This window comes from Cavenderia fasciculata (genome assembly GCF_000203815.1).
Source record: "Cavenderia fasciculata unplaced genomic scaffold Scf_Dfasci-G-p-12c09.r1-3, whole genome shotgun sequence".
Taxonomy (NCBI): domain Eukaryota; phylum Evosea; class Eumycetozoa; order Acytosteliales; family Cavenderiaceae; genus Cavenderia; species Cavenderia fasciculata.
In genome coordinates this window covers 335,000-360,911 of record NW_004457736.1, presented here as the reverse complement: position 1 = coordinate 360,911, position 25,912 = coordinate 335,000, and the positions used below count along the sequence as shown (strand labels likewise).

Here is a 25,912-nt window from a genome sequence, read left to right as displayed (position 1 = left end):
GAGAGACAGGAGAGAAGAAGGCGAGGAGGAGAAGACATTGATCAACAACATGTCTCAACCAAACACGCCACAGAAGCAGTACAAGGGAGGTGGAGGTTATTCTCAGTCACATAATAACTCTCCTTCCAAGAGAACAACAAACGACAATAATAACACCAATAATAATAATAATGGTAATAATAACACCAAGACAACATACTCACCAAGAAGAAATAATTATGGAGGAGGTGCAGGAAGTGGAACAGGTGCAGGTGGCGGAGGACAACACTATCATGGGCATCATAGTGGACATCACTCATCTCAATATACCTATCAACCAAAGGTTAAACCAAATACTGAACAACAACAACAACAACAATCTTCAGATAATAATAATAGCCAACAAAACATGACAATGAATGGTAATCAACATCACCATCAGCAGCAACAACAACAACAACATCATAGTTTAAATGATATTCATAATGGTAATAATAATCAATTAGAAATGTCACAACAACAACAACAACAACAGATGTTTAATAATAATAGCATGATGGATAATAGTAATATGATGTTTAACAATCAACATGTGATTAAAAATGATTTATCACATGATTCTGCACCACTAAACACCAATCATCACTCTCAACCAAAACATTTAAATCTTAATAATTTGATGAGTCCTCCTCCACCTCCTCCTCTCAATGGTCCAGTTGTTGGTAATAATAATACGAATGGAAGTGCTTTAGAAGGTAGTTTGTTCTCCTTTAATTTATTTCCACCACCATTAAACTTTAATCCTGGTATGATGAATAACGGAAATCAATTTAATCAAATGCAAAACAACAATAATGGTTTTATGAATCATAATGGTCTTCATATGAATAATAATATTAATAATATTAATAGTAACAACAATAATAATAATAATAATAATAATAATAACACATCATCCGGTTCAACACCAAACATTATGGACTTTTTTAACAAAGCACCTATTAATCCAAATAATAATAGTGTGAATAATAATAATAATAATGTGAATAATGGAAATAACTTTGGATTTTATCAAAATGGACCAACTGTTGGTCCATTTCCACCTCCAGGTCCTCATATGGGTCCACCACCACATATGAATGGTCAATTTGGTCCTAATTTTAATATTAATCATATGCCACCACCACAACCATTCCCACATCACCATCATCCAAATCAAATGGTTCCACCACCATTTCCACCTCAAATGCTCCCTCCTTATCCACCATTTATTAATAATCCTCAATTAAATAATAATAATGGCGTAAATTTGAATGGAAATAGTAATGGTCAACAACAACAACCACAACCACAACAACATAATCTTTCAAATAGTTTAGGTGATATGGTGAATATGGGACATCATCAAATGTCTTCACCACCTTTGTTCCCACCACAAAATATGCAATTTGATAATATGTTTCTTCACCAACAACATAATATTCTATCAGATTTTCTTTCTAGTATCCATATGAACCAACAGAATCAACCAAGCTTTTCATTCCCAAGTGATTTATCTTTGGATTCACTTTCCATTTCAAATTATGACCATCTTTTACACCATCATCAAAATAATAATAATAGTCACTTTATCGATCAAAATCTTACATCGATGCCAAACCCATCACTTGATGGTATAGCATCGGCATCTATTTTACAGGCAGGTGATTCACCAGTCACCTTGGTACCACCCAATTTGGAGGAAGACATTGAAGAGGATGAAGAAGCCGACGAAGAACTTAAAAAGAAATTGGAAAAGATTGAAAAGTATAAACAACGTCCTCTCCTACCACCTCCATCCAGAGACCATTACAGAGATTTAAATGATCATGCCTATGATATCTTTGAAAAATCGAAATGTGAAGAAAATAGAGGTCGTACTTTATTATCTCGTTTACAATCTATGGTATCAAAAACATTTTCTCGTATGTTATCAAAAGAATAGAGTAATATATATTTGTATAGTATTAATAATAATAATCCTATCTATCTAGATACTGTTAAACTTCATCTTTTTGGTTCATCTGCAAATGGAATGTCACTCAAAGGAGGTGATATTGATATTTGTATGTTGATTGACGATTCTTTTGGTGATACTGATATAGTAATTGAAAAATTGGCAACAATGTTGAAACAAAGTATGTAACAGTTAAAGTAAACAACATTCTTAGATTGTTGGTTGTTTTCTATGTTTATTTACATTTATTTTTTTATTTAGATCATTTTACAAAAGTTTTAGCAATTCCAAGTGCAAGAGTACCAATTGTAAAATTTAAAGATCAAGTTCATAATTTGTCGTGTGATATATGTATTAATAATAAGTTGGCAATATATAATACAAGATTGGTAGAGGATTATAGTTGTATTGATGACCGTATGAGACCATTGGTATATGTTGTCAAGAGGTGGGCAAAGCGTAGAAAAATCAATGAACCATTTACTGGAACATTGTCTTCGTACGCCTACATCAACATGGTCATTTCCTTTTTACAAAGTCGCGAACCACCAGTCCTCCCTTGTCTACAGCAATTGGCCTTTGGTGCCACATCGATCAATGGAAAGGTCTATGGTGACAACTTGGCCGATGTCACGGTCGACGGCTACAATTGTAAATATTACAACGACTTGCACAATCTAACTGGCTTTGGAAAACACAACAAGGAAACTCTTGGAGAGTTGGTATTTGCCTTTTTCGAGTACTATGCTCGAAGATTCAACTATGTCACTGACGTGGTCAGCATTCGTACTGGTCACACCCTCCCCAAGACCTCTAAAACTTGGGAGTCTATCAACAAAAAGAGTCACTATTACTTTTCAATAGAGGATCCATTCGAGATCACTCACAATCTAGCTAGAGTCGTCAAGAGAAGTCACTTGACGATGATCATATCGGAATTTAATCGTGCTTATAAAATATTATCAAGAAATGGTAATCTTCATATCGTCTGTAGAGAATTTATACATGATGAAAATAGTAGAGATGTTAGAAATCAAAGTTTAAATAATCAAAATAATCAAAATAATCAAAATAATAATAATAATCAAAATAATAATAATGGGGATAAAAAATCATCTATATCACATTAAAGATGGTAAATCAAGTAGACTTTTGAGGGTCTAAATATTATATATACATAGATAGAGGGTAAAATTAGTTTAAAAATAAACAAAAAAATAGAAAGAATCAATGCAGTTTTTAAAAGCAAAAAAAAAAACTATCTATAAAGTTTTATTAGTATTTATTACATGTCCCAAGGTATATTTAATTTTTTAAGGACTTTGGAAAGAATTTAATTCTATAGAGTCAACATCACTTGAAGCAGCGGTGTTGCCTCGGGATTGGTCATAAGTTGTGTGACTAGGAGGTTTTTTGCCACCATCGGTAGTATAGCCAGAACTTGAATGGAAGACACCCATGCGTTGTAATCTTGATTTGATTGGTGGGTATTGACAGATAAATGATTCAAGCCAAATTTGTTTTGACTTTGATGTGAGACCATAGAGAAGGAATACGAAAATACCAAACATTCTAAGTAAAAAGTAAAAGAAAAAGAATCTAAAATATGGTGGACCATCGACTGTACATTCATTTGGGTCTCCTCCCTGTAATAAACATTCTAAATAATGAACTGCATTGGCATTATATTCGTCATCATTTACCTAAGCAATAAAATAAAAAAGAAAATTAATAAAAAAATAATCAAACAAAAAGATAAATGATAATAATAAGTTTATACAAACCTCAAAATAAAAATGAGTTCCGAGACAATAGATAAATGATCCTCCAACAATTACAACACACAAGAATGGTTTAATTTGTAATCTAATAAATCTTTTATCATGATGAATATTTCTAACAATCTAAATATTATAATAATAAATTAGAAAAATTATTTATAAGGTATTTTTTTTAATTATTTTTACTTACAACATAAATTTCTTTTATAACCAAGAAAACAAAGAATATACCAACAGCCAATGCAACAGAGACTGGGAACCAATATACGCCATTTTGTATCCATTTTCCAGAGACCCAACAACTCACAGCACCTCCTCCGGCCTTTACTGCCTTGAGTGATAATGGAATGACTAGTAGGATAATTTGAATGATAGAGACTGCAATGATTGAATACTTTGGTTGAAGGATTTTGATATCGATTCTCTTGATTGATGTCCACAATTGCATCGACATTGTCACCCAATATAATATAGAACCAACTACACCCAAATGGAACAGGGACCCCGTAAATGAACACCCAATATCATCTTGCTGAGCATACCTTCCAGGATTGGGGCAAAATAGGTTAATGTGACCTTTTGCTGCGTAGATGATATCAACAAAGTTCATTAAAAGAATGGCAATGGAGAAACATAAAAGGGATATCGTAAACTTGTTATGGTCTCTTGCAAGAATACCAAATGTAAATATATTAAAAGAAATGCAAACAAATGAAACAGATGACATGACAGATGACATTTTGTAAAGTCCTTCCCATGTGCTATTACTAAATATATATAGGAAAAGAAATGATAATAGTTTGGTTAGGCGTTTTGATTTTTAAAATGAATTATTCTTCTTTTTTTGTTTATAATAGTTACGTATAAATAGGGACTGGACATGGAACAAGACATGAGGTGCTACCTACAAATGTATATCTAAGAAAATAAAAAAGTAGTATTGTTAATAATAATAATGTATAATTGTGGTGTTAATTCTTTGCATACCCATTATCTTTGTCATATTGAGGATCAGAACGATTAACATAAAAGAGTGGGAATGGGCAATACTCTTGTGTTTGATTTGGTCCGGCGATTAATAAAGAATTGGTACATGGAACTTGGTAGCTGGGATCACCTCCAAAAGGCGATAAATCATAGATAGAGTATGCTTCGGGGAACACACTTGCATCATTACAATCTACCAAATCGGCAACCATTGGGTTATTACATGATGCAGTGATTGTCAAACAAGCACTTTTACACAACTGAGACTCTAATGCAATGTTTTGTGACAATGTTTGATTTACTGGTTCATAACATTCTCCCAAATACTAAAGTATAAATAAATCAATAAATACGACAAAAAACTAGTTAGAAATGATAAAAGAAAGATCACATTTGAATTAAACAATTTTCTAAATATACAAACCTTTGTACATAGAGCATTTTGAACTTGATTAGTTCCACATGAAATAGCACCAAGTAAAAAGTTAATCTCTGATACTTCTTGAATCTTATTTGCTTGTGTGTTTGTTTGATTTGAATAAATTGAACCTAAAAGAATTGATTTTTTAATATTATCGAGATATTTATTTATTAATTGATTAATTGATTAATATATAAATAAAATGAACTGTACTTACCAGGATTAATTAATCTATCATTGCAAACTGGTTTATTTGGTGGGTCACCTATATAGGGAGTACATGTAGCTGTAGGATCAACCTTTAAAACAGGTTGTTGTGCAATTGTAATTGAAATGTAGAAACAAAAGATAAGAAAAAGATATGAATAAAATGTAAAAAGATGAACCATTTTCTATCTATTTGTTTGTTTAAATGTTTATGTGTATATGTTTGTTTTTTGAAATTGAAAACAAATTAATGATGATGGATGTTTGTTGTAGGAAGGAGTTACATCGACTTATCGTGATACCCCAACTAGTTGTCTTAAACTCTTTTGCTGAGCTAAGAGGCCAATCTTTGATGATAACACGATCAACCCCGCTCGAGAGGATCTCCGCTGTTTGGAAGATATTTTGGCAAAAAGAAGGATTTTAATTTTAAGGGCCGTTGTTTCAATGAACAAAGCTAATATCTGTCATGTTTTAATGTGTTCCGAATAAACTTTATTCCGACCATATCCAACAAAAATCCAGGTCAAAAGTAAAAGGATAAATTAATGGGTAGTTGATTCGCTTACAGAACGTCACTCTAGAAAAAGGACAAAGTTCGTTGTAACCAACAACCCCCCTTTATCCACATTCGTTCATTTACGATTGTTTTCGGCTATTCATTTTATTGAGTGTTTAGCAACATTATTAGTTTTGGTTTGTTCGTTCGTTTCATTCGTTTGTTTTGTTTTGTTTCGGCTAAAGATCGATTGATATAAGAAATCTTTTAAAGCTGGGTGTATTGGTGTCTTTGATGATAGATTTTAAGGAAAATGGCTAGAGATATAATGACAACGGCGAGACATCCGATAAGGACCAGTACAATGTCGACTGGCTCCCATTCAAATGGCTCCTTTTCGCATTCTTCCAAGCCTCGGATTTCACACGAGAAAAAGTGTGGTGTGCAGCTTTCTGCTGCCACGTAGTCTGTGTTATAGACCGCAGTAAGGTACATGATAGAGTGGCCAGAATCGACAGTGACATTTGACTCTTCATCACATGCAAAATAAGATGAATAGTTGTAGTAGGATTGGATATTGGTTTGGTTAATGACTACACGAGACTCCTCGACGTAGATTAAAACACCTTCTTGCTTTGGTCCCGGTGTGCTGAAAAAGAAACTTGCGCCATCCAACTCTACGTATGAACTATTCTCTGCGATAATACTGTGTGATGTGATATTGTTCATAGTCATGAGAGTAGCGTTGAGTAAAGCAGTGCTGTTTCCAACCGACACTAGGTATGGGCATTTACAAGAGGTAAACATTGTATTAAACATGTAGACCGATGACCCACCCTCTATCTTTATGACAGAGATGTCGGTTGTCAGAGAACCACTGCTAATGGTGACGTTTGATTGTCCACCGAAAAAATAGACAACTGGGTCTGGATAGTTGTAGTCTTGTTCGATGCCAAACGCGTTGCTAGACTCTATTGTGGCGGTTGAACGTTCGATATGGATGGCACTCTCTGTGATGGTCGATAATTTGATGTAGAGGCTGCTCATCGAGATGGTCGAATCTCGGATATAGACGAGTGTGCCCGGACCGCTACCATTTGATGTGATGTTTTGAAAGGTCGATGCTTGGATACTGACCGACAAGCCGTCGGTACCATAGACCACAGCTCCACTTGTACCAACTATACCTCCAACCACACAAGTGATGAGAGAGAGCGTAGACGACGGGCTTGCGTTGATGTAAAATAGAGCTCCTGGAACGGTCGATGTGATTTGATTGACAAATGCCTCTTCCATTGTAAACGATGCATTACTTGATGTCGAATTGATGCTCATGATTGCACCGGGGAATGTCTTTATATCTTGTGCAGTGTTGAAAAAGTAGACGCCTTGAACATACACTTCAACATCTGTACTCGCCTGAATAAAGCTAGCTACTGTGTTTGAAAGATCGATTCCGACCGATTGACGTACAAGATAGTTGACGATATTCAACACTCTAGTACCATTGAATCCAGGGATTGGTGTTAGGCTGATGGCTGCAGTGTTGCTGGAACCAATATAGTTGTCGGGGTATACTGTCAGAGTGATGTTTGTCGAGTTGTTGATGCATTGAGCCATTGCATCTGCAAATGTAGGACATGCATTACTAGACATACTCGATCCACATGGTTGACCAGGTAATACAGTCGACCTAGAATCAATATTAACATTACATGGTGATAATGATGGTGGTATATCTTGTGGTGATGCTAATGTAATAATAACAAATACTAACAAACAAATTGTTGTTTGATAATAATATTTGTTGTGTGTTGAAATGAACATTTTACTGCAAACTTCTACTACTACTACTACTTTTACTAGTAAATAAATAAATATAAAATATATACAATGATGATAATAATAAAACAAATAAACTTTGTACAAAGGTGATCAAACCCGTTCTTTAATCAACATTCTTTTAAATCGCTTTGATTCTTATTCTTTTGAGCTCATGAGGAGACCAAAAACACAAAACTCGTCAAGACCTTAGTTTCAAAGATTATCTCAAGATATTTTTTGGTTGGGTTCCGAAGTAAGTAAAATGTACATTCTTAAAGAACTTGGACACCCAAGTAATAAGTATAGTACGACGATCCCAGGATGGAAAATATTTGTTTGTTATTATTGGTTATGTTTTGTTTTCAAAAATAAGTAAATAATAATCTATTATGATCATGATTATCTTTTATTTTATATAAATAACGTGAGAGTTCTACATAAATGATCTACAACAAAAAAGAGGTGATCGATCATCAACTTGTTGTATTTGGGTAGCATGACAATAATATTATTATTATTACTATTATCATGGGTTGTTTTGGTTTGTTGATGGTTCGCGCGCCAAAACACACACGTGACTCGTCGTCGGATATTTGGTTGGATTTGAGGGGATGGACACAAGTTGTTATTTTTGGATTTGTTTTAAAATTACACTTTGTTCGTTGGTATTAAGGTATCGTTTCTTCGTCTTTGTCATCTTTGTCGTCGTCGTCGTCGTGTTTTGTGGTTATATTTTTAGTACTACTATATCTCTTATAGTTGTTCGAGTTGTCGGTTGTGGTTGTGGTTGTGGAGGTTATTATTACGGTTGTTTAAAAAGTTGTGGTTTGGTTTGGTGATCTGTCTGTCTGTTTGTTTGTCTTGTTGTCTGGGTTGGTTGGGGTTAGATGTGGTTTGGATTAAACTACTTTAAAGTTTAATATTCAGATCGAGTTTTCTTTGTTTGGAACATTGCAAAGAGATTAACTCATTGATTGATAGTTTTTGGTCGTCATTGATATTGTTACCAATAAAGTTTGCAGTGTGAATTTTACAGGGGTGTTGGCAGATGGCGTACGCCAGGTTGGTGAGCGTGTGGAAAGAGAGGAGGTTGAACGAGAGGTCGAGACGCTTGAGCTTGGCGTGCGGCTGTCCAAACAGCGCAGTGGCGCGTTCAATCTCATTGTCGATGGTGATAAAGTTCTGGCCCAGGTTGAGAGACTGGATCTGCGAGCTGGGACTGAGGACGGCCTCGAGGATGATGAAAAAGGTGGGTGCCGTGATATCGGCCTTTCGCCAGCTCAGATCCGTCAACATGGTCAGCCCCATGCTGATGCTTGGCATGATGGCGCCAAACGCCTTGGACGAGCACTTGTTGCCCGAGAGATCCAGCTTTTTGATGTTTTTGTTGGAGGTGACGAGCGTCGTCACATGCTTGACACGCTCAATCGACATCTCCTTTTGGAAAAACGTGAGACGCACAGACCGCAACGTCGACGAGTGCAGCAGGTGCTCGTACAGGTAGTAAAAGCCGCTCGTGTCGAATCCAAACCCGAGGTTGACCGCTGCCACCTGGTTGACCAGTCCAAAGTGGTTGTTGGGAGAGACCCACCGCGCCAGCAACTTGACCCGTCGAATCTCGCGGTGTTGCTCGTATATATAGGGGTAGTGGTAAAAGATGGACCGTATACTCTTGACCGAAAACTTGAACCATCTCCTGCACACCAATGAAATGGCGGAAAAGTGACGGTTGGGTAATGTTCGTCCCACCGCATAGCCAATGATCTTGCGAACAACAACCTCTGGCATGAGATTAATATCAAATGTGAATTCGTCATCCTGTTGTTGACCGCCACTACCATGAATATTCATATTACTAGTACTACTACTCAAATAGAGGTAGCTACTACTACTACTTAGATGAATACTACTATGATTACTACCACCATGATGATGATATGATTGAAGGTTTAAACCTTGTGGTTGACTGATACTACTACTCATTCCACCTCCTCCACTGTAACCACCACCACCATGTTGATTTACATATAGATATTGTTGTTCTGATAAAGTACCATCACTACTATCATATTTGTTATTGATTTGAACAGATATAGATTTCTTTTTCCTATCTCCATGATGATGATTATGACTATGATTCTTGGTATGACTACTTGAACTACCACTACCACCACCTGATCGATGAACTTTGTGATGTTTCTTTTTTTTATCGGTTGAATTTAAAAGCGCCTTGTTGGAAGAAGACAGATTATTACTTGATTCCGAAGGTGATAGTGTAGCAGGATCAGGAAGTAGATTAGTCAAATATTTGTTTTTGTTTTTACTTTGCTTTGCTCCCATCTTTGTTGTTGTTGTATTATTATCTCTCTCTCTATATCTCTCTATCTCTACTCTCTCTTTGTTTGTTTATAGTTCTGGATGATTGATTTATGATGTAAGGTGGATGGATGGTTAGGTTTAAAACAAATAAGCTTGTTGTTGTTGTTGATGTTGTATGTATGTATTTACAATGATGTGATGATGATGATGATGATAAATAACTAGATTGTTTACTTAAAAACAAAGTTAGATGTTGATAAATGCGATGATGATGATGAGATATATTTATATATCTGTAGAATATATCTGTGGTATTGTGATGATGATGTAATTAATTAATTAAATAGAGATAAACAAATAAACCATTGTATTGTTGTATATGTTGTGTGTGTGTAATGGGGAGATGTGATGATGATAACTAACTACTTTAATGATGATGAAGATTGAAACAATAGAAAGGAGGATCCAAACAAAAAGGGTTAAGATAGAACAGAAAAAGAGACAGCAGGAGGAGAGTAGACACAGTAATCAAAGTAAGTTATACGAGTACAACTGAATCATCATCAAAGGGGTGGGGGGTCTTCTCATGGCTATGGGAGAGGCTCGGAGCAAGGAGGCAACACCCCCCATCAACTAGATAAATATTGGCAGAACTCTATTTTTCTCTTGTGGATCACACCCCAATCTCAATCTCGACAGGAGATTCTTTCGAAAAGAAATTCGAACCGGTTGATTGGTTCGCTTTTTGGTAGTAGGTTTCAAATCTCATCACAACAAGGTCGACCCTTTGATCGATTTATATAAATCATTTGGGCGACGGGGCGGGCTGACCATACAACAGAGGGGTTTTTTCTGTTTTTTTTTTATACAAAAGAACGAAAGACGAGGTGTTCTGCCATTGATTTATTAGATGGTCGGCTGTCTGTATAATTTAAACGCGCCTTTGTGTCTTCCTATCATCACTACCAAGATTGGTACTGTTCCCCTTTGCACAAATAATTGGAAAGCATGGCGATTGGAGGAAATTGGTTCAGTTGGAGATTTGCAAAGGGTCTCTCCCACCCCGGCCACCTCTGTTTCCGTTTGAAAATCGTAAAGGTTCACAACTTTAGATGGTGTCCAAAGTATAGATAGTATCTACTCGTATAGGTTGGTGAAGGGTCGAGTCCCTCAGTGTTCCAAGGAAGGAGCCGTACAGTACTCTGATTAAAAATATCGAAATTTTTTCTCTTGAAAACACCTTCGGCCTTGATAAAGTAATTCTCCTTTTTTGTCCAAAGGCTTCTTTTAAGGAGTGCTCGCGCTTTTTTAAACTAACTAGCCTCACACCCACGCAAAGATAAATATATTCGTTGGAATGACATCTTTTCTAATTTTGGGCATTACCTGTCGTCATGTGTATGATTGATTTTAAGTACGATTGTCAACCACCAATCTTTTCATTGATTCAGTCACAACCTTGGCGAGTCTGAATTTTCGTACACACAACACAGATAATATAATTATATAATAGATAGATATTATCTGTTTGTATTACTTTATATTTATCTGTATAAGAGATAATTTTGAATGGTTGCCATATATGATGAGGATGACGAGGACGAGGATACGATGTTACAATGGTTTATCTCTGTGAGGCTTTCCCTCCCTTCTAGCTCTAATAGAACCCTCACGTGACTGTGATGAATTTTTTTTTTTTTTTTCTTTTTCTTTTTTTTTTTAAAGCATGTGGGTTCTTCTCCTGAGTGTTATCTAGATATCAGTACAAGTAACAGCAATAAAATAGCTAGTAGTAGTAATAGTAGTATACAAACTAACTATAGTAGTAGTCGTTGTAGTAGTAGTAGTAGCAGTAGCAGTACAGTAGTAACATATTGTTGATAATATCTTAATAGTTGGATAGAGAGAGACAGAGTTGAGGCAACCCTCCTTCTCCGACGATACATAGTTATTAACACAGGACACACGCGACAGTTGTGTATAGGACAAAACTACACTAACCTACTATCCCCCCATATCACTAATAGAGTTGTATAGCAATATTATAAAAGTGTTGTTGGTAAGTAATAGTTAGATAGTTATAAATGGAGGATATTATTATTATTATTATTATTATTATTGGATATATACACTAACACACACCCACATAAATATACATCTATCAAATATATAATTGTTGATAACTACATTTTATATGTGTACAATAGTAGTAGTTAGTAGTACTATTTGTGACAAGACAATTATATATATATACTTATAGATATATATATTTATAGGATTCTTATAAAGAGGAGTAGTTCCCTTTTTCTTTTTTATTCTTCTTTTTTCTCTTGTTCTTCTTCTTCTTGTTCTTCTTCCTTTTGATTTTCAAAGAAGAATCGACGGGGACCGACGATAGATAGATAGACACCAAGAAAGAGAAAAAAAGAGAGACAAAGAAGGAAAAGCGTCGAGAACTATCACACGCAGACAACAAGCAACAAGATTGATTGCATAGCCACTCCAACAATGAGGAGATTCTTTTCAAATCTATTCAAGAGGAAGAATCCTGACCAAAGCAAACTGCAACAACAACAACAGCAAACTCAACAACAACAGCAGCAGCAAACACAACAACAACAAGCAACAAATAACCAAGGTACCCAAAATAGAAAGAATGAATCTCCGACAATGTCACCAACCTCCACTTCACCAACTTCCACTTCACCACCAGCCATCACTATAAACGAACCATCACAACAACAACAACAACAGAATAACAAATTTACACCAGGTGTGATTACACCAAAGACTGCCTCACCTAATACACAGACCCCACCTGAAAGCCCTAGAAAGGCTGACAACACTGGCAATGTTAATAGTGTCAATCAATATCTCAACGGAGCACACAAGGATGTCAGTAAAACTGGTAGAAAGAGCAATGGAGGCGAGTATACACCACTAGACTATGTAGATTCATCTCCAAAGGTTGATCATGGTAGTTTACCAAAGAGAAAGGTAGGTAGTAGTAAAATATGCACATATATATATATATAATAGATGTAGAGAGAGAGACGGTGAATTACTTTTGAAATTTAACCTTTTATTTATTAATTATTAATAGGCAAGTGGACCACCAGAAATCTTACCAGAAGAAATTGAATATGACTTAAAGAACGACTTTTTAGGTCAAGGATCCTTTGGATCTGTGTATAAAGGAAAATGTAGAGGACAAGAAGTCGCTGTAAAAGTACCAAGAAAACAAAAATTGAATCTATACGAATTAACTAGTTTTAGACATGAAGTTAAAATTATGAGGTATAGTAAACTAATATTAATAATAATAAGAATAATTAATATATTCATAGTTATATATTCAATATTAACATTGTTGTTTTACTTTTTTTTTTTTACAGTAAAATATTTCATCCAAATGTAGTATTATTTTTAGGAGCATGTACACAATCTGGAAAGATGCAAATCGTAACTGAATTGTGTCAAACAGATTTGGAAAGACTTCTTCACAACGATAGAACAAAAAAAGAGTTTAGTTTATTCAGACGTATGCAAATGGCCAAGGATGCCGCCTTGGGAATGAATTGGTTACATGGTATCACTAGAATAGTTCACAATGATCTTAAAACTGCCAATCTTTTGGTAGATAGTAATCTTCGTATCAAAGTTACAGATTTTGGTTTCAGTCAAATCAAGGAAGGTGAAGAATTCCAAGACAAGGCCGCAAAAGGAACTCGTATGTTAAAAACAAAACCTATATAAACATATTCTAAAAACATCATTATTAATTAATTTTTATTTTAATTTTATTTTTAGCATTATGGATGGCACCAGAAGTAATGATGGGAAATCCATACAATGAAAAAGCAGATGTTTATAGTTTTGGTATTATTTTATGGGAGATTTTAACAAAGGAAGCTCCTTATTCACATCACAAAGACTATGATATTTTCTTTAATGCAGTTTGCAACGAAAGAGAGAGACCACCCATCCCATTGGATACTCTCCCATCTCTTAAACATTTGATCCAAAGCAGTTGGGACCACAACCCAGCATCTCGTCCAGGCTTCTCCGAGATTCTCTTTAGACTCAACGAGATTCTTATCGATTGCGCCGTCGAGTTTGACGAGGGTCGTAGATATTGGAAGGAACATTTCTTGGTTCCAAAACAAGAGTTGCAAGAAGAGGTTGAATGGTCTGACTTTGAAAAGACTCTAAAGTCTGTTCTCCAAACTCCAGGTCTCGACTACTCCTCATTAAAGGAACTTTTGGTACAACAATCTCATCAAACCGTCCAAAAGACCAAACATGTTGTTACAATGGAACGTTTTGACAAGGTAATGAAATGGTTTGGTTCTTTCTTTGAACAATCAAATGGTGTAGACATTATTACAAATGTAAGTAAAGCGAATGAAAACAAAAAGTATCTAAAAGAGATTTAGAGATCCTAATCATAATTATTATTTTTGTTTTCTCTCTCTTTCTTTTTAGATTAACAAATTATCTGGAAAATTATGGTTCCATGGTGATATTTCAAGAGAAGAGGCAACTGAACGTTTATTAAAGGAAACCGAAGGATCATTTTTAATTAGATTGAGTTCAACTGAACCAAAATCAAGTCCATTTACATTGTCGATGAAGAATAATCAACATCGTCGTATCCAACTTATCGATGACAATAACAGTACTGGTTTCAAGATTCAAGGCAAGACTGCTGTATACAACAGTCTCATTGAATTGGTAGAAAAATGTACCGATTATCCATTGACAAAGGCTTGTCCAAAGCATGGCCAAGATGTCTTTAATCCATATGATCCATTCAGTGAAGATTAGAAAAAAAAAACAATCGAACAAACGTTTATAAAGCTTTATACCAACAAATCCAAATCAATCATAATAATATCAATTCAAAATAATTAATTAATAATAATAATAATAACAATATTTAATCACTAATATCCCCCCTCCCCCCCAAACCCAAACAATAACATTAGCACCAGTAAAACCATTAATATAACAATAATAATAATAACAATTAATAATATATATCTATTAATAACAAGAATAACAACAACAATAACAACATTAATTTAATTGACACAATTTACCCATTTTTCTTTTTAATTTCTAAAGAAAGAATAAATAAATAAATAAATAATATTAATGATTTATTTTTAATCCTAAAACATTGATCAAGAGAGATAATATTAATTTGAATTTTTGTTTATGTATATATGTAAAAATAATAATAGTTTATTCTTTTGTTTATTCCTCTGAAGATAAAATTGGAAAAGAAGGATCATACCACCATAATTTGACAGTATTATCATGAGAACTACTGGCCAAAACAGATTGTTGTTGCGACCACTGTACAGAATAAACCATACCTTGATGACCATTTAATTTTTGAAGTATGTTACAAGTTTCAATGTCCCAAATATAGACACTGCCGTCTTCGGAACCACCAATGACCAAAGATTCATTGGGTCCAAATGCAGAACGGATAAAGTTTTTAGAGGTGTTTTGGTGTCCCTTGAAACGCTTGACGGGACGGGCCGTACGAATATCCCAGAGACGATTCGAATTGTCCTTACTGGCCGACAAGAGATAGGTGCCGCTTGTGGTGGTCGACACACTTGTGACTTCACCAAGATGCGAGCTAAGCGTTTTTATACAGACACCACTGACAAGATCCCAAAACTTGATGGTACAGTCCTTGCTGCCCGTAATGACAAGGTTTCCGTGTGGATTAAAGATTGCGCGGGTGACACTGCTGCTGTGTCCAATGAGTGATTTGACCAACTGTCCAGTACGCACGTCATAGAGATGAAGTGACTTGTCATAGCCACCCGTGACAATGTGGTTGCCACCCGGATGGAACTGGACTGTGTATGCGTCACCTTCATGTGCTGCAATCGTCGAGAGATGTGCTGGTTTCTCTGGTGTCGCAATATCGTAGATGCGGACGATACCGTCGCCTGTTGCACTGGCCAAATGCGACCCACTCGAGCTCGACGAGAGATCCCATACACGCGCAGTGTTGCCTGTTATAGTCGCTAGGTTGTTTCCCGTCTCGGTGTGCCAGAGACGGATAGTATTGTCACTCGACCCACTTGCCAAACACAGTCCGTTGGTGCCAATAAACTCGACGCACTTGACATTCTTTCGATGGCCCGACAAGGTGGTTCGCATCTTGTTTGGCAGCACAAAACAGGCATAGTCTTCGAGCAACGTCTTGATACGCGGTGCCACCTTGGGATGGTACCGCCCAAACTCGATCTGGTAGGTGACAGCCTGCTTGAGCAACGTCAAAAGACGGTGTGGCGGCAGTCGGTACAGTCCACCGGCCTTGTTGCTCTCCAAATCCAACATTGACTGGAACTGCTCGACCAGACGCTCACGACTAGTCCCCTTGCTTCCATCCCATCCCTTGAATGAGGCCACCCTCTTGCACCGACTTGCACGTGAGCAGGTAGCAGAGGTCTTTGAACTCGTCGACGTTGTTTTGGCGGCCCTCGAGCGGCTTGAGACGCTTGGTGAGGTAGGTAAACGCCTTTTGAAACTCTTGTTTCTCGAGCAACTCGAGATACGCCTGCTTGTAGACGGCGTACAAGAACGATTGTTGGTTCTTGAACGTCGACTTTTGACACAACTTCTCCACCTCGGTCCAGTCGCCTTCCAAGATTGCCTTTTTCATCTTCTTCATCTGTCCAGCGCGATAGTGTTGCTCTGTGAACTTGACGTTTGCCTCGTCTTGCACCGTCAGCAAACTGGCCGTATACCCCTGGTCTTGCAGGTACTGTATGATCATGCGGATGATATCCTCTTTGAGTTGTGGGTCGTCCTCGTCAAATATCGATGGGTCATCCTCTAAATAGATTGATCGCTTTGGAGGACCAGAGTACTCGGCCGAGCTGATCAACGCCTTGAGGTATACCTCTCTCTCGCTTAGATTGCTACTGCTTTCATCTAGACCACCACCACTATTATTATTGTTGTTGGTGCTTGCTGTTGATATATTCAATGGAGTGTTTGATGTAATATCTGAAGATGATGATGATTCTATATTCATCCTTTGATACTACTATATATGAATATGAATATGAATATGAATGAATACTAAATAATAATAAATGAGCAAGTCAAGTCAACTTCACCTCTTTTGCTACTTGCGAAATAAATTAATGATAATTAAAAAAAAAATCAAATATCGAATGACTTTTCAAGCCAAAGCATCAGCAATATTCATTCCCCTCAATTTACAGACAAAGAAAAGAGATATTAGATAAGATAAGAAATGGTATTTATATCACGTAGTTGAACTATATAGCCGTATTGATAATAGTACTAATTAATTATTATGTTTGATTATTGATAGAAATTTAAATTCTGTGGAGAACTTGATGCACCTGATTGGTTGCTAAGAGAAATCAGTACACTTTCAAAGATTGTATGTGTTTGATTGATTGATGATGATAATAATGAACTTGTAGATTATCATAACTAACTCTCTTTCTTTTATACCTATATCGAATAATTTGCAAACACATTAGACAAATATAAGAATTAAATTGTTGACAGTGCAAATCATAAATAGTTTTAGTGGTGAAGAGGTTGATGTAAGTAACACTACAGTCAGTGCACTACATTTTAGAATAGAGTGTTTCACAACAGACGATTATATTAGGGAATAGAGATAACCAAATCAAGCGAATTCACAATCACAATCACATCATCCTCAGATTGACTGATTGGAGGATGTGTGTTGTTAATTATGATAATTTCGAATGTTCCCCGTTTTAAGCACTAGATTTATTATCGACAATAGTGTTTAAATCTCGCTTTGGGAACTTCACCCTTTTTGTCTGTGTGATTTACCAAATCAAGAACATCAGACCACTCATCATACTCTCCCTCTCTTTTCTAGTTTGAAAAAGTAGAAAAGTTGGTAAAGGATTCTGGATTTTTATTGGGCGATATCAAGGCTTTGATCGCAGCCCTTCATTTTATTATATTTAATGGTGTCAAGAATGATGTCGATGATAGCATATTATCAAATGAACTTCAACAACTTGGTTTGCCAAAGGAACATTGTGATTCCATTTCAAGAGCCTATCGTGACAACAAAGATAAATTGAGAGCTATATTTAAAAATGATACTTTGAAATGTAATCTATCAAATCACAATCAATACATCCAGGAAATACTAATCTAATCTATCTATCATTTCAATTATAGTACCAGCATTGGAAAAAGTGGATTGGAGAGTCGATTATTTATTAAGTTCCAATACCATTCCAGAAGTTAATCAACCAAATGTCCAATTAAATTTTACTGTCAAAGATCCAACAACTGGTCAAGTTACCAAACATCCATTTGAAATTAGTGCCAAGAAATTTAATGTATTATATTATGGTATGTAACAAATTAAAAACTTCCAAAAGGTAAATAATTTGTAACCATTGTTTAATTATTAATCACATTTTAAAATATATATCTTAGAATTGAAATCTGCAAAAGCTTTAATGGAAAGTAATTAAATTATTATTATTATTATTATCATTTACTATTTATAAATCAAACCAAAATAAGCAACCACCTCCTTCTTCTTCTTCTTCTTCTACTTCTACCCTCTTCTTTTTTGAATTGTTATTTTTAATGATGATTAACAACACCATCAACACGCACGTATGTACACATATGCTACACAATCAAGTTGGTGACCAATTCAGCGTTTTAAACTGAATACCAACAACAATTTTAAGAAAGAGGAGCAATGGGAAAAATCAGAATATTTGAAACACAATGGGTTAGTACTATGTGTGTGTGTATGATTGTACTGTAGTAATAATATTGGTCGATATTAATAGATGTTACACAGATCAAAATGGATGGAATAGATGAATATGTGGCTATGATGATGATTAACGAAATATTTGTTTCTTTAAAGAGAACTTTTTAGATTTTTCTTTTAATGGATTGTTTAAACATCACTTGGTGGTTTATATGCGAAGATCTAGGTCCCTAGACACGACACTTTTAATTGTGTGATCTTTGTTTATTTGAACTACCTAGTGATCTATGTTTTTGAGTGTGGGGGATGATGGAGGGGGAGAGGGGAGTTTGAATCCAACACTAAAGATATGTGTTTGTGTTGTGTGTGTGTGTGTGATAGAGAAAGAGTCACATTCATACAAAAAAAAAAAAAAAACATCCTACCAAGGTAGTAGTATAGTTGCTGACTGTCATTTATACTATCACACACACACACAACACAAACACACAAATTTGTTTTTTCACTCTATTTGAATACAACCAACAACAATAATAATAATATATCACTTTTTGAAAATCCAACAACCATAAATCACAAATTATTATTAATCAAAAAGTTCTCCGACAACAATAATAAAATAATAATATTATTGTTTTTTTATTTGTTATCCTCCCTCCCTTCTTCATCTTGCATCCATAATACAAGAGACAGAGAGACAGACAGACAAACAAACAGACAGACAAACAGATAGATAGAGACATCACATATATATCAATCATCATTTAAAACAACAAACAGCAACATCTCTTCTCCTTTTCCTTCCCCTCATTAATTTCCATAGTAATTTGTTGTTTCCACTTCCACAACATTGTGTTGAGTTTATAAATTTATTCCACATTTTTCAGCTTCATCCTCTTCTAGTAGTTACAGTGCAATCCACTACTATATCATCACTTTTACCAAATTATTTGGGTTTGCAACAACTACAACAACAATAACAACAAAAGTATATCCAGTTATTTTTAGCAATCAATCGGTTGATAAATCATCATCATCAACAACTATACAACAAAACAAACAAACAATTATTATTATAATAATAATAATTAAATTTAACAAAAAGACAACACATAATACAATTCAATATCCTCTCCTCAATTTGAAAATAATTTTGAATACGTCAGTAATTACAGTCAGTCTCCAACTAGCTGTTCAATCACTCTCTCTCTCTCTAAAAAAATCCATAATTAATTTGAGGGAGAAAAATAATAATTAATAATATTACTAAATAACAAAAATAATAATAATTTTGGTCAAAACTCTTGTGGATATTTTCTTAATGTAAAATAATTATTAGTTTCAAGATCATGATAAAAGAAAGTAGTAGTATAATGGATCCTTCACGTTTACCTGATCACTCATCAGCAGCAGCATCAATACCACAACACCATCAACAACAGCCGCAGCATGATTCATCCTCGAGTACAACCAGTGGTGGAGGCAGTAGTGGACCAAATAGTGCAGATGATTACAGCTCAGATACATGTAGTGTTATGGAAGAAGAGTTATTGATGCAGTGCGATATTGGTGGTTTGTCACCAGAAGAAATAGCCCAGAAAAAAGAGAGACTCAGGAATCAAGCAGTTTTGGAATTTGTAAAGACGGAAACAAGTTATGTCAGAGATTTAAAGTTGATTGGTAAATTATTTATCGAACCGGTCAAGGAAAAGATCTCACAACAAGATTATCAAGATTTATTTGGATGTACTGAAAAAATATTGAATTTACATAGAGACTTGTTGGTCGAATTTGAAGCAATCCCTGCAAAAACTCCTCAAAATCAAAATATTGGTGAGGTTTTAAGTAAATCTGTAAGAAATAAGAAAATAATTATTTATATATATATATATATAAATATAAATATAAATATATATATTTATTTTTATATTCTAATTTATTTATTATTTATTTAATTTTAGTTAAATCATAAAGATTTTACATCATTATATGTAACACATTGTAAACAACAAGCAACTTGTAATAGTGTATTTGAAAAATTGAAAAATAATTCAAAGACCTTTTCCAATTGCATCGAAAATGCTACACAACATTATCTAAGTAGAGGTTTATCATTTCATATGTTGATCATTAAACCAGTACAACGAATTACAAAATATCCATTATTATTAAAAACTCTTCTTGAAAATACTCCAATTGAAAATACTGATTATAAATATTTACAATCTTGTTCCATTACAATTAATAATGTAAATATAATAATTAATATAGGTTGATTATTTTTAATATTAATTGATTTATTTTTTTCTATATTTTTTATTTTAGGTATTGGACGAGGTAAATAATCAAAAAAGATTAATGGATGAAGCCATTCAAAATAGAAATAAATTAAAAGAATTGGAATCAACCATTTCAACAGAAGAAGTTAAATTGACAGATTCACCAATACGAAAATTTGTAAAAGAAGGTTTAGTTTCTAAAGGATTGGAACGTGAATCTTTAAGATGTATATTATTAAGTGGTAAATATATCAAATCAATAATATTAATGTTATTATTTTAATAATGTCATTATTAATCCTTTTTCTTTTTTTTTTTATTTTTCTTCTTTTAGATTTATTAATATTTGCAAAAAATAGGAAAAAAGTATCTACTGTTAAAAAGATATATTATTTAAATAAGATTCTTGTAAGAAATACAATGGAGGTGATGTATGGAGCCAGTCGTGGTTTTGAAATGTTGGTGATGGATAAAAAGGACAAGGTGATGGGTCTTTACTTTAACAATGAAAATGAAAAGAATGAATGGTTTGAACAGATTTACATACACACCAATTTGATGGCCGAGCGAGGGACCATCATAAAATACAAATGGTTTCTGGAAAAGTGCCCCACCTATATGTTGGGTGGAGGCTCGGCTACGACCACGCGAAGCTGTAGTAGCGATAGTCTCACCAGCCTGGGCAGCTCAAACTCGTCGATTAGTAGTGGACATGGATCGCTGCCCCCACACAGTCTTGGTTCAAAGCAACGGTCGACCGACAATTTGTACAAAGATCATATCAACATGACCAAAGATTCTATCATCAAGGCAGAGGTGGCTGCCGGCTCGCTCAAGAGCATCAAAGGGCTGAGTCTGGGCATTGGCAACGGAGGCAGCCTGCCTAGGGAGCTGAAAAAGCCAAATGGACTACCCAACATCCAGGACATATTTAAACAGACTCGAAGTGGAGACTGCTCCCCGCTGCACGATATGAGCGATTGCAGCAGCACGCATAGTCTCTTTTCGCCGCCACCATCCCTTCTTTCACCACCCATGTTTATGTCACCTGGGATGACCTCCCCTCTGACCAATTCCTGTACAATGAGTCTTTCAACCAGCAGCACCAATCTCAACTTAAATCTTATGACCTCTTCCTCATCCTCCACTTCCATCTCATCTACCACTACGACCCCCACCATTTCATCACGCCCCATCACCTCTTGTAAATCCACAAACTCTAACAATTTCTCTCGCGCTTCTTCAGTGCCATCATTCATGACCAACGATGAGATGAAGGGCAGTGCCAAAAAGATGCCGCCGACGATCTCGTCAATCACATTCTCGGCGATCGAGGACAAGGACGATTACAATATAGTGGCTGAAATAACCTCCTCTACCACCTCTGCTATCATCAGTTCACGACCACCTGTTCCACCAAGATCCAGTCCCTCGAGTGACAGCAATACACCCAACCACAGCACACCTCGGTCGGGCACGCCATCTCCTCCATGCAATGATGACATTCAAAAATCCAAACCTCCCTTACCACCACGCAACCATTCACCATTATCATTCCTACCACCTCCACCTCCACCACTTCATACTCAACTTGCCAATGGAAATAATCATCAAGATTTTTCATCTCTCACCCTTCCTCCTCCACCCCCTCTTATCCACAATATTAACAACAATAACAATGGCACCCACTCACTTCGACCACCACAAGATAAACATTCACCAAGAAGTCATTCACCAACCAACATCAACATCACTACCAACGATCATGCGCAACCCAAAAAACCAACTCCACCTCATTACAAGCGTCCCATTAGTAAAAGTGAAAGCTCTCCATCCATGCCTCTTGCTGGTACCAGTGGTGGAGTCCAGAACTCCAGTGCCCATAATCTTGTTAAAGCACTCAACCAAATCAACAGCAACAGTCAATTCAATAGCTTGGGTGGTGGTGCATTCCAACAACCCTTAAAATCAGGTCTAAGTAAAAGTTCAACTGGCATGCCACCCCCACCACCTTTGACTATTCCAACTAGTTCATCAAATACCACCAACACCAACTCCAACTCCAACACCAACTGTTCCAACAATGCTGCTACTTCCACATCCACTTCTTCATCTACAATGTCCCAAAGTAAAGTTAATTTGTTATCTCATTCTATCCCTTCTCGATTGGGAGCAGGTAGAATGCCACCTCCACCTCCTGGATCACTTCAACAATTAAAACCAGTAGTTAATAATAATAATAATAAGCAACAACCAACCGATCATTCAACAAAACCAAAGTTTGTTTAGAATGGCTAAAAAAAAAAAAAGAAAGAAAAAAAAAAAAAAAAGAGAAAGAGAGAAAGTAATCATTCCAACCAATATGTATAATTTATTTATGTATAAATAAAAACATTTAAAACTACAACTTGTATCAAACAAAACAAACAAAAAAAAAAAAAAAAGATAGAAAAACAATCAGCCTATTTTTTTTTTTTATTAAACTTACAATCATTATTTACTAACTGAAACTGTTGTTACATTTTATATTTTATTTTAATTTATTTATATTTGATTTATTCTTGAGGTTTTAAACCCATACAATTATCTAATCCTAGACCTTCTTCGATACTAGTGACAAGATTGGTGATATATTTCTTGGTGACACGAATTCTATTCTTCATGTCTTCGGCGTGAACAAGAGCAACGTTGATGTAGACACCCTCTGACAAGAGTTCAGTGATACCTTCAGCATTGGCCTGTTGGTACTCAAAGAATACCTTTCCGGGAACATTGTCTGAGAGATAGTAACCAAAGACATAGGTGTATTTGAGAATACGACGACACTCGATCAATAGATCCAAAGCCTCCATTAAAAAGTCGGGGCTGAGGTTGGTCAGCTCACGGTACTGATTCATCTTGTCGTCAATCTCACGTTCCTCTTTCATACGTATAGCTTGTTTCATCAACATGTCATGATTAAAGTAACGATTAAAGTAATGAAGGAAACGTTCACTTTCTTGACGGACATTGACTCCAGAGTCATCCGTCTTTTTCGCATCGCTGCTTTCATACTTGTTGCAAGAATAGAAACCACCGGTATGCTGACCATGAGATTTCCAATCACCGCGACACATCCAACACCATTCTCCACCGCATCCACCCTGTTCCTTGCGACACACCATATGATTGCAACCTTGTATACGTTCGGTTGGCATACCACAATGATAGCATGGTTTGCAAGTCGACATGATCAATTTAATGCTTTCTTGATCGTTTGTATTCTTTGATTTCCATTCGGTCAATTGTGCACAGCTGACAGGGTTATGCTTCTCACTGCCACACGAGAAACAGAATCGAATGCCACAGTGACACTCAACCACATCACTCGGTCTTCCAACACCATGATACTTTACTGCATTACCACATTGAGGATTTGGACAAAATACCAAATGTTTATCATTATTAACATAATCTTTTGTTATAAAATACCAATATCTAAATAATAAATAAATAGAAAGAAAAAGAAAAAATCAAAGTTAAAAAAAGAGATGTAAACAAACAAACAAACAACTATCTACTCTATCTTTCAATTCATACCTATGAAAATCTCTATCAGAAGCTAATTTCTCCCAATCTTCTATTGTTAATTTACAATTACAATCAGGTGAAATACATCGACTGTGAATGATTTCAGTGCCAGTAGTAATCAACTCTTCATGTAGATAGGTCTTCCAACAACTCTTGCAATAGGGACCATGACCACAAGCCAATGGATAGTAATCACTAACTGCATGAGGTTCAAAGCAAATTAAACATGATTCTCCATTTCTAAATCTTGGTTCAATTCTATTCAATTGAATACCTGCCTTTGAACAATACTTGTCTGTATCATCAAAATAACATGATAAAATTCTATCAACATCCCATCTAAAAAAAAACAAACAAATATTAATATATTATATTAAATCAAATTTGTATAGATATATTATTAATAATTAATAATTATAATATTTACCTAAAGAATTCTAATAATAATATAGCTCTACCTCTACATAGATCAATTTGACTAGCCAAAGTTTCAGCCATATCTTTAATTTTGTTTTCAATTTGTGGTTTCTCTAATATTGAGAATAATGGTTCATCCTCTTCCTATTAAATAATAAAATAATATATATTTCTATTTAGTAAACCAATATATTATTACGATTATTATTATTTGGATATGATTTGTTTGTGATAATTACTTCACTATTTTCTTGTAAGAACCAATCGTTTGGATCATAATCGGCAATATCAACTTCAGATCCATAATCTGAAAAACAACTACTAGTATCGTCGGTCATGCTAAGATTTTGAATATACTTTGATAGTCTTTCATCACCATCGATTGATCCAGATAGATCCTTTGAACCTCTTCTTTGCAATGATACAATTGAACTTCTACGCAACACTGAAGAAAAACTACCTCTTCTTTGTTGTGATTTTCTCAAAGGGGAAGGAGTATTGAATCCAGGGGGTACACTTTGTTGGATTGGTGATGAAATCATTGTATTTGTGCTATTATGAAGTGCATGTTCATTTGGTATTTGTCTAGATAGTGTTGGTGATTTGGTTATTCTATCCAATGATTGGTGTAAAAATGGACTCTTTAATTTTGGTGAATTTAATATATTATTGTTGACATTATTATTGTTGTTTGAATTATTTCTATTTATAATATTTATATTGTTACTTGTATTATTATTACCATTGTTATTATTGTTGTTATTATTATTATTATTATTATTTTTATCCATTTTTTAAATAATAGTTTGAATATTTCTATCTATCTAGTTTTCTTCTTCTTCTTC

The 25,912-nt window shown here is 35.1% G+C and overlaps 9 protein-coding genes across 9 annotated transcripts; 4 read left to right on the top strand and 5 right to left on the bottom strand.

The window, feature by feature from the left end:
- Positions 1 to 49: 49 nt before the first annotated feature.
- Positions 50 to 3,105, top strand: DFA_06041 (Putative caffeine-induced death protein 1; the record flags this gene model as incomplete). The annotated part of the gene is made up of 3 exons (XM_004361697.1): positions 50 to 1,943; positions 2,013 to 2,156; positions 2,237 to 3,105. The coding sequence occupies 3 exons, from the start codon at positions 50 to 52 to the stop codon at positions 3,103 to 3,105; spliced, it is 2,907 nt and encodes a 968-aa protein (XP_004361754.1).
- A 183-nt stretch (positions 3,106 to 3,288) lies between these two features.
- On the bottom strand, positions 3,289 to 5,553 carry fslE (G-protein-coupled receptor family protein; the record flags this gene model as incomplete). Its single annotated transcript, XM_004361696.1, has 7 exons — positions 3,289 to 3,678; positions 3,814 to 3,879; positions 3,947 to 4,523; positions 4,618 to 4,674; positions 4,744 to 5,069; positions 5,168 to 5,292; positions 5,382 to 5,553. The coding sequence occupies 7 exons, from the start codon at positions 5,551 to 5,553 to the stop codon at positions 3,289 to 3,291; spliced, it is 1,713 nt and encodes a 570-aa protein (XP_004361753.1).
- A 584-nt stretch (positions 5,554 to 6,137) lies between these two features.
- On the bottom strand, positions 6,138 to 7,697 carry DFA_06039 (uncharacterized protein; the record flags this gene model as incomplete). The annotated part of the gene is made up of 1 exon (XM_004361695.1): positions 6,138 to 7,697. The coding sequence occupies one exon, from the start codon at positions 7,695 to 7,697 to the stop codon at positions 6,138 to 6,140; it is 1,560 nt and encodes a 519-aa protein (XP_004361752.1).
- A 1,420-nt stretch (positions 7,698 to 9,117) lies between these two features.
- On the bottom strand, positions 9,118 to 10,034 carry DFA_06038 (uncharacterized protein; the record flags this gene model as incomplete). Its single annotated transcript, XM_004361694.1, has 2 exons — positions 9,118 to 9,323; positions 9,551 to 10,034. 2 exons carry the CDS (start codon positions 10,032 to 10,034, stop codon positions 9,118 to 9,120), a joined length of 690 nt encoding a protein of 229 aa, XP_004361751.1.
- Positions 10,035 to 11,582: 1,548 nt separating this feature from the next.
- On the top strand, positions 11,583 to 14,840 carry shkD (SH2 domain-containing protein; the record flags this gene model as incomplete). Its single annotated transcript, XM_004361693.1, has 7 exons — positions 11,583 to 11,645; positions 11,739 to 11,879; positions 12,552 to 13,010; positions 13,117 to 13,310; positions 13,409 to 13,743; positions 13,824 to 14,404; positions 14,499 to 14,840. 7 exons carry the CDS (start codon positions 11,583 to 11,585, stop codon positions 14,838 to 14,840), a joined length of 2,115 nt encoding a protein of 704 aa, XP_004361750.1.
- Positions 14,841 to 15,272: 432 nt separating this feature from the next.
- Positions 15,273 to 17,079, bottom strand: DFA_06036 (uncharacterized protein; the record flags this gene model as incomplete). The annotated part of the gene is made up of 3 exons (XM_004361692.1): positions 15,273 to 16,011; positions 16,470 to 16,736; positions 16,808 to 17,079. 3 exons carry the CDS (start codon positions 17,077 to 17,079, stop codon positions 15,273 to 15,275), a joined length of 1,278 nt encoding a protein of 425 aa, XP_004361749.1.
- A 225-nt stretch (positions 17,080 to 17,304) lies between these two features.
- Positions 17,305 to 21,535, top strand: DFA_06035 (pleckstrin domain-containing protein; the record flags this gene model as incomplete). The annotated part of the gene is made up of 11 exons (XM_004361691.1): positions 17,305 to 17,307; positions 17,386 to 17,457; positions 17,561 to 17,626; positions 17,935 to 18,175; positions 18,246 to 18,422; positions 18,510 to 18,539; positions 19,689 to 19,789; positions 20,148 to 20,654; positions 20,763 to 21,050; positions 21,127 to 21,322; positions 21,483 to 21,535. 11 exons carry the CDS (start codon positions 17,305 to 17,307, stop codon positions 21,533 to 21,535), a joined length of 1,734 nt encoding a protein of 577 aa, XP_004361748.1.
- A 628-nt stretch (positions 21,536 to 22,163) lies between these two features.
- DFA_06034 (uncharacterized protein) lies at positions 22,164 to 23,369 on the top strand (the record flags this gene model as incomplete). Its single annotated transcript, XM_004361690.1, has 1 exon — positions 22,164 to 23,369. One exon carries the CDS (start codon positions 22,164 to 22,166, stop codon positions 23,367 to 23,369), a length of 1,206 nt encoding a protein of 401 aa, XP_004361747.1.
- Positions 23,370 to 23,635: 266 nt separating this feature from the next.
- DFA_06033 (uncharacterized protein) lies at positions 23,636 to 25,858 on the bottom strand (the record flags this gene model as incomplete). Its single annotated transcript, XM_004361689.1, has 4 exons — positions 23,636 to 24,557; positions 24,660 to 24,989; positions 25,078 to 25,211; positions 25,307 to 25,858. The coding sequence occupies 4 exons, from the start codon at positions 25,856 to 25,858 to the stop codon at positions 23,636 to 23,638; spliced, it is 1,938 nt and encodes a 645-aa protein (XP_004361746.1).
- Between the last annotated feature and the right edge of the window lie 54 nt (positions 25,859 to 25,912).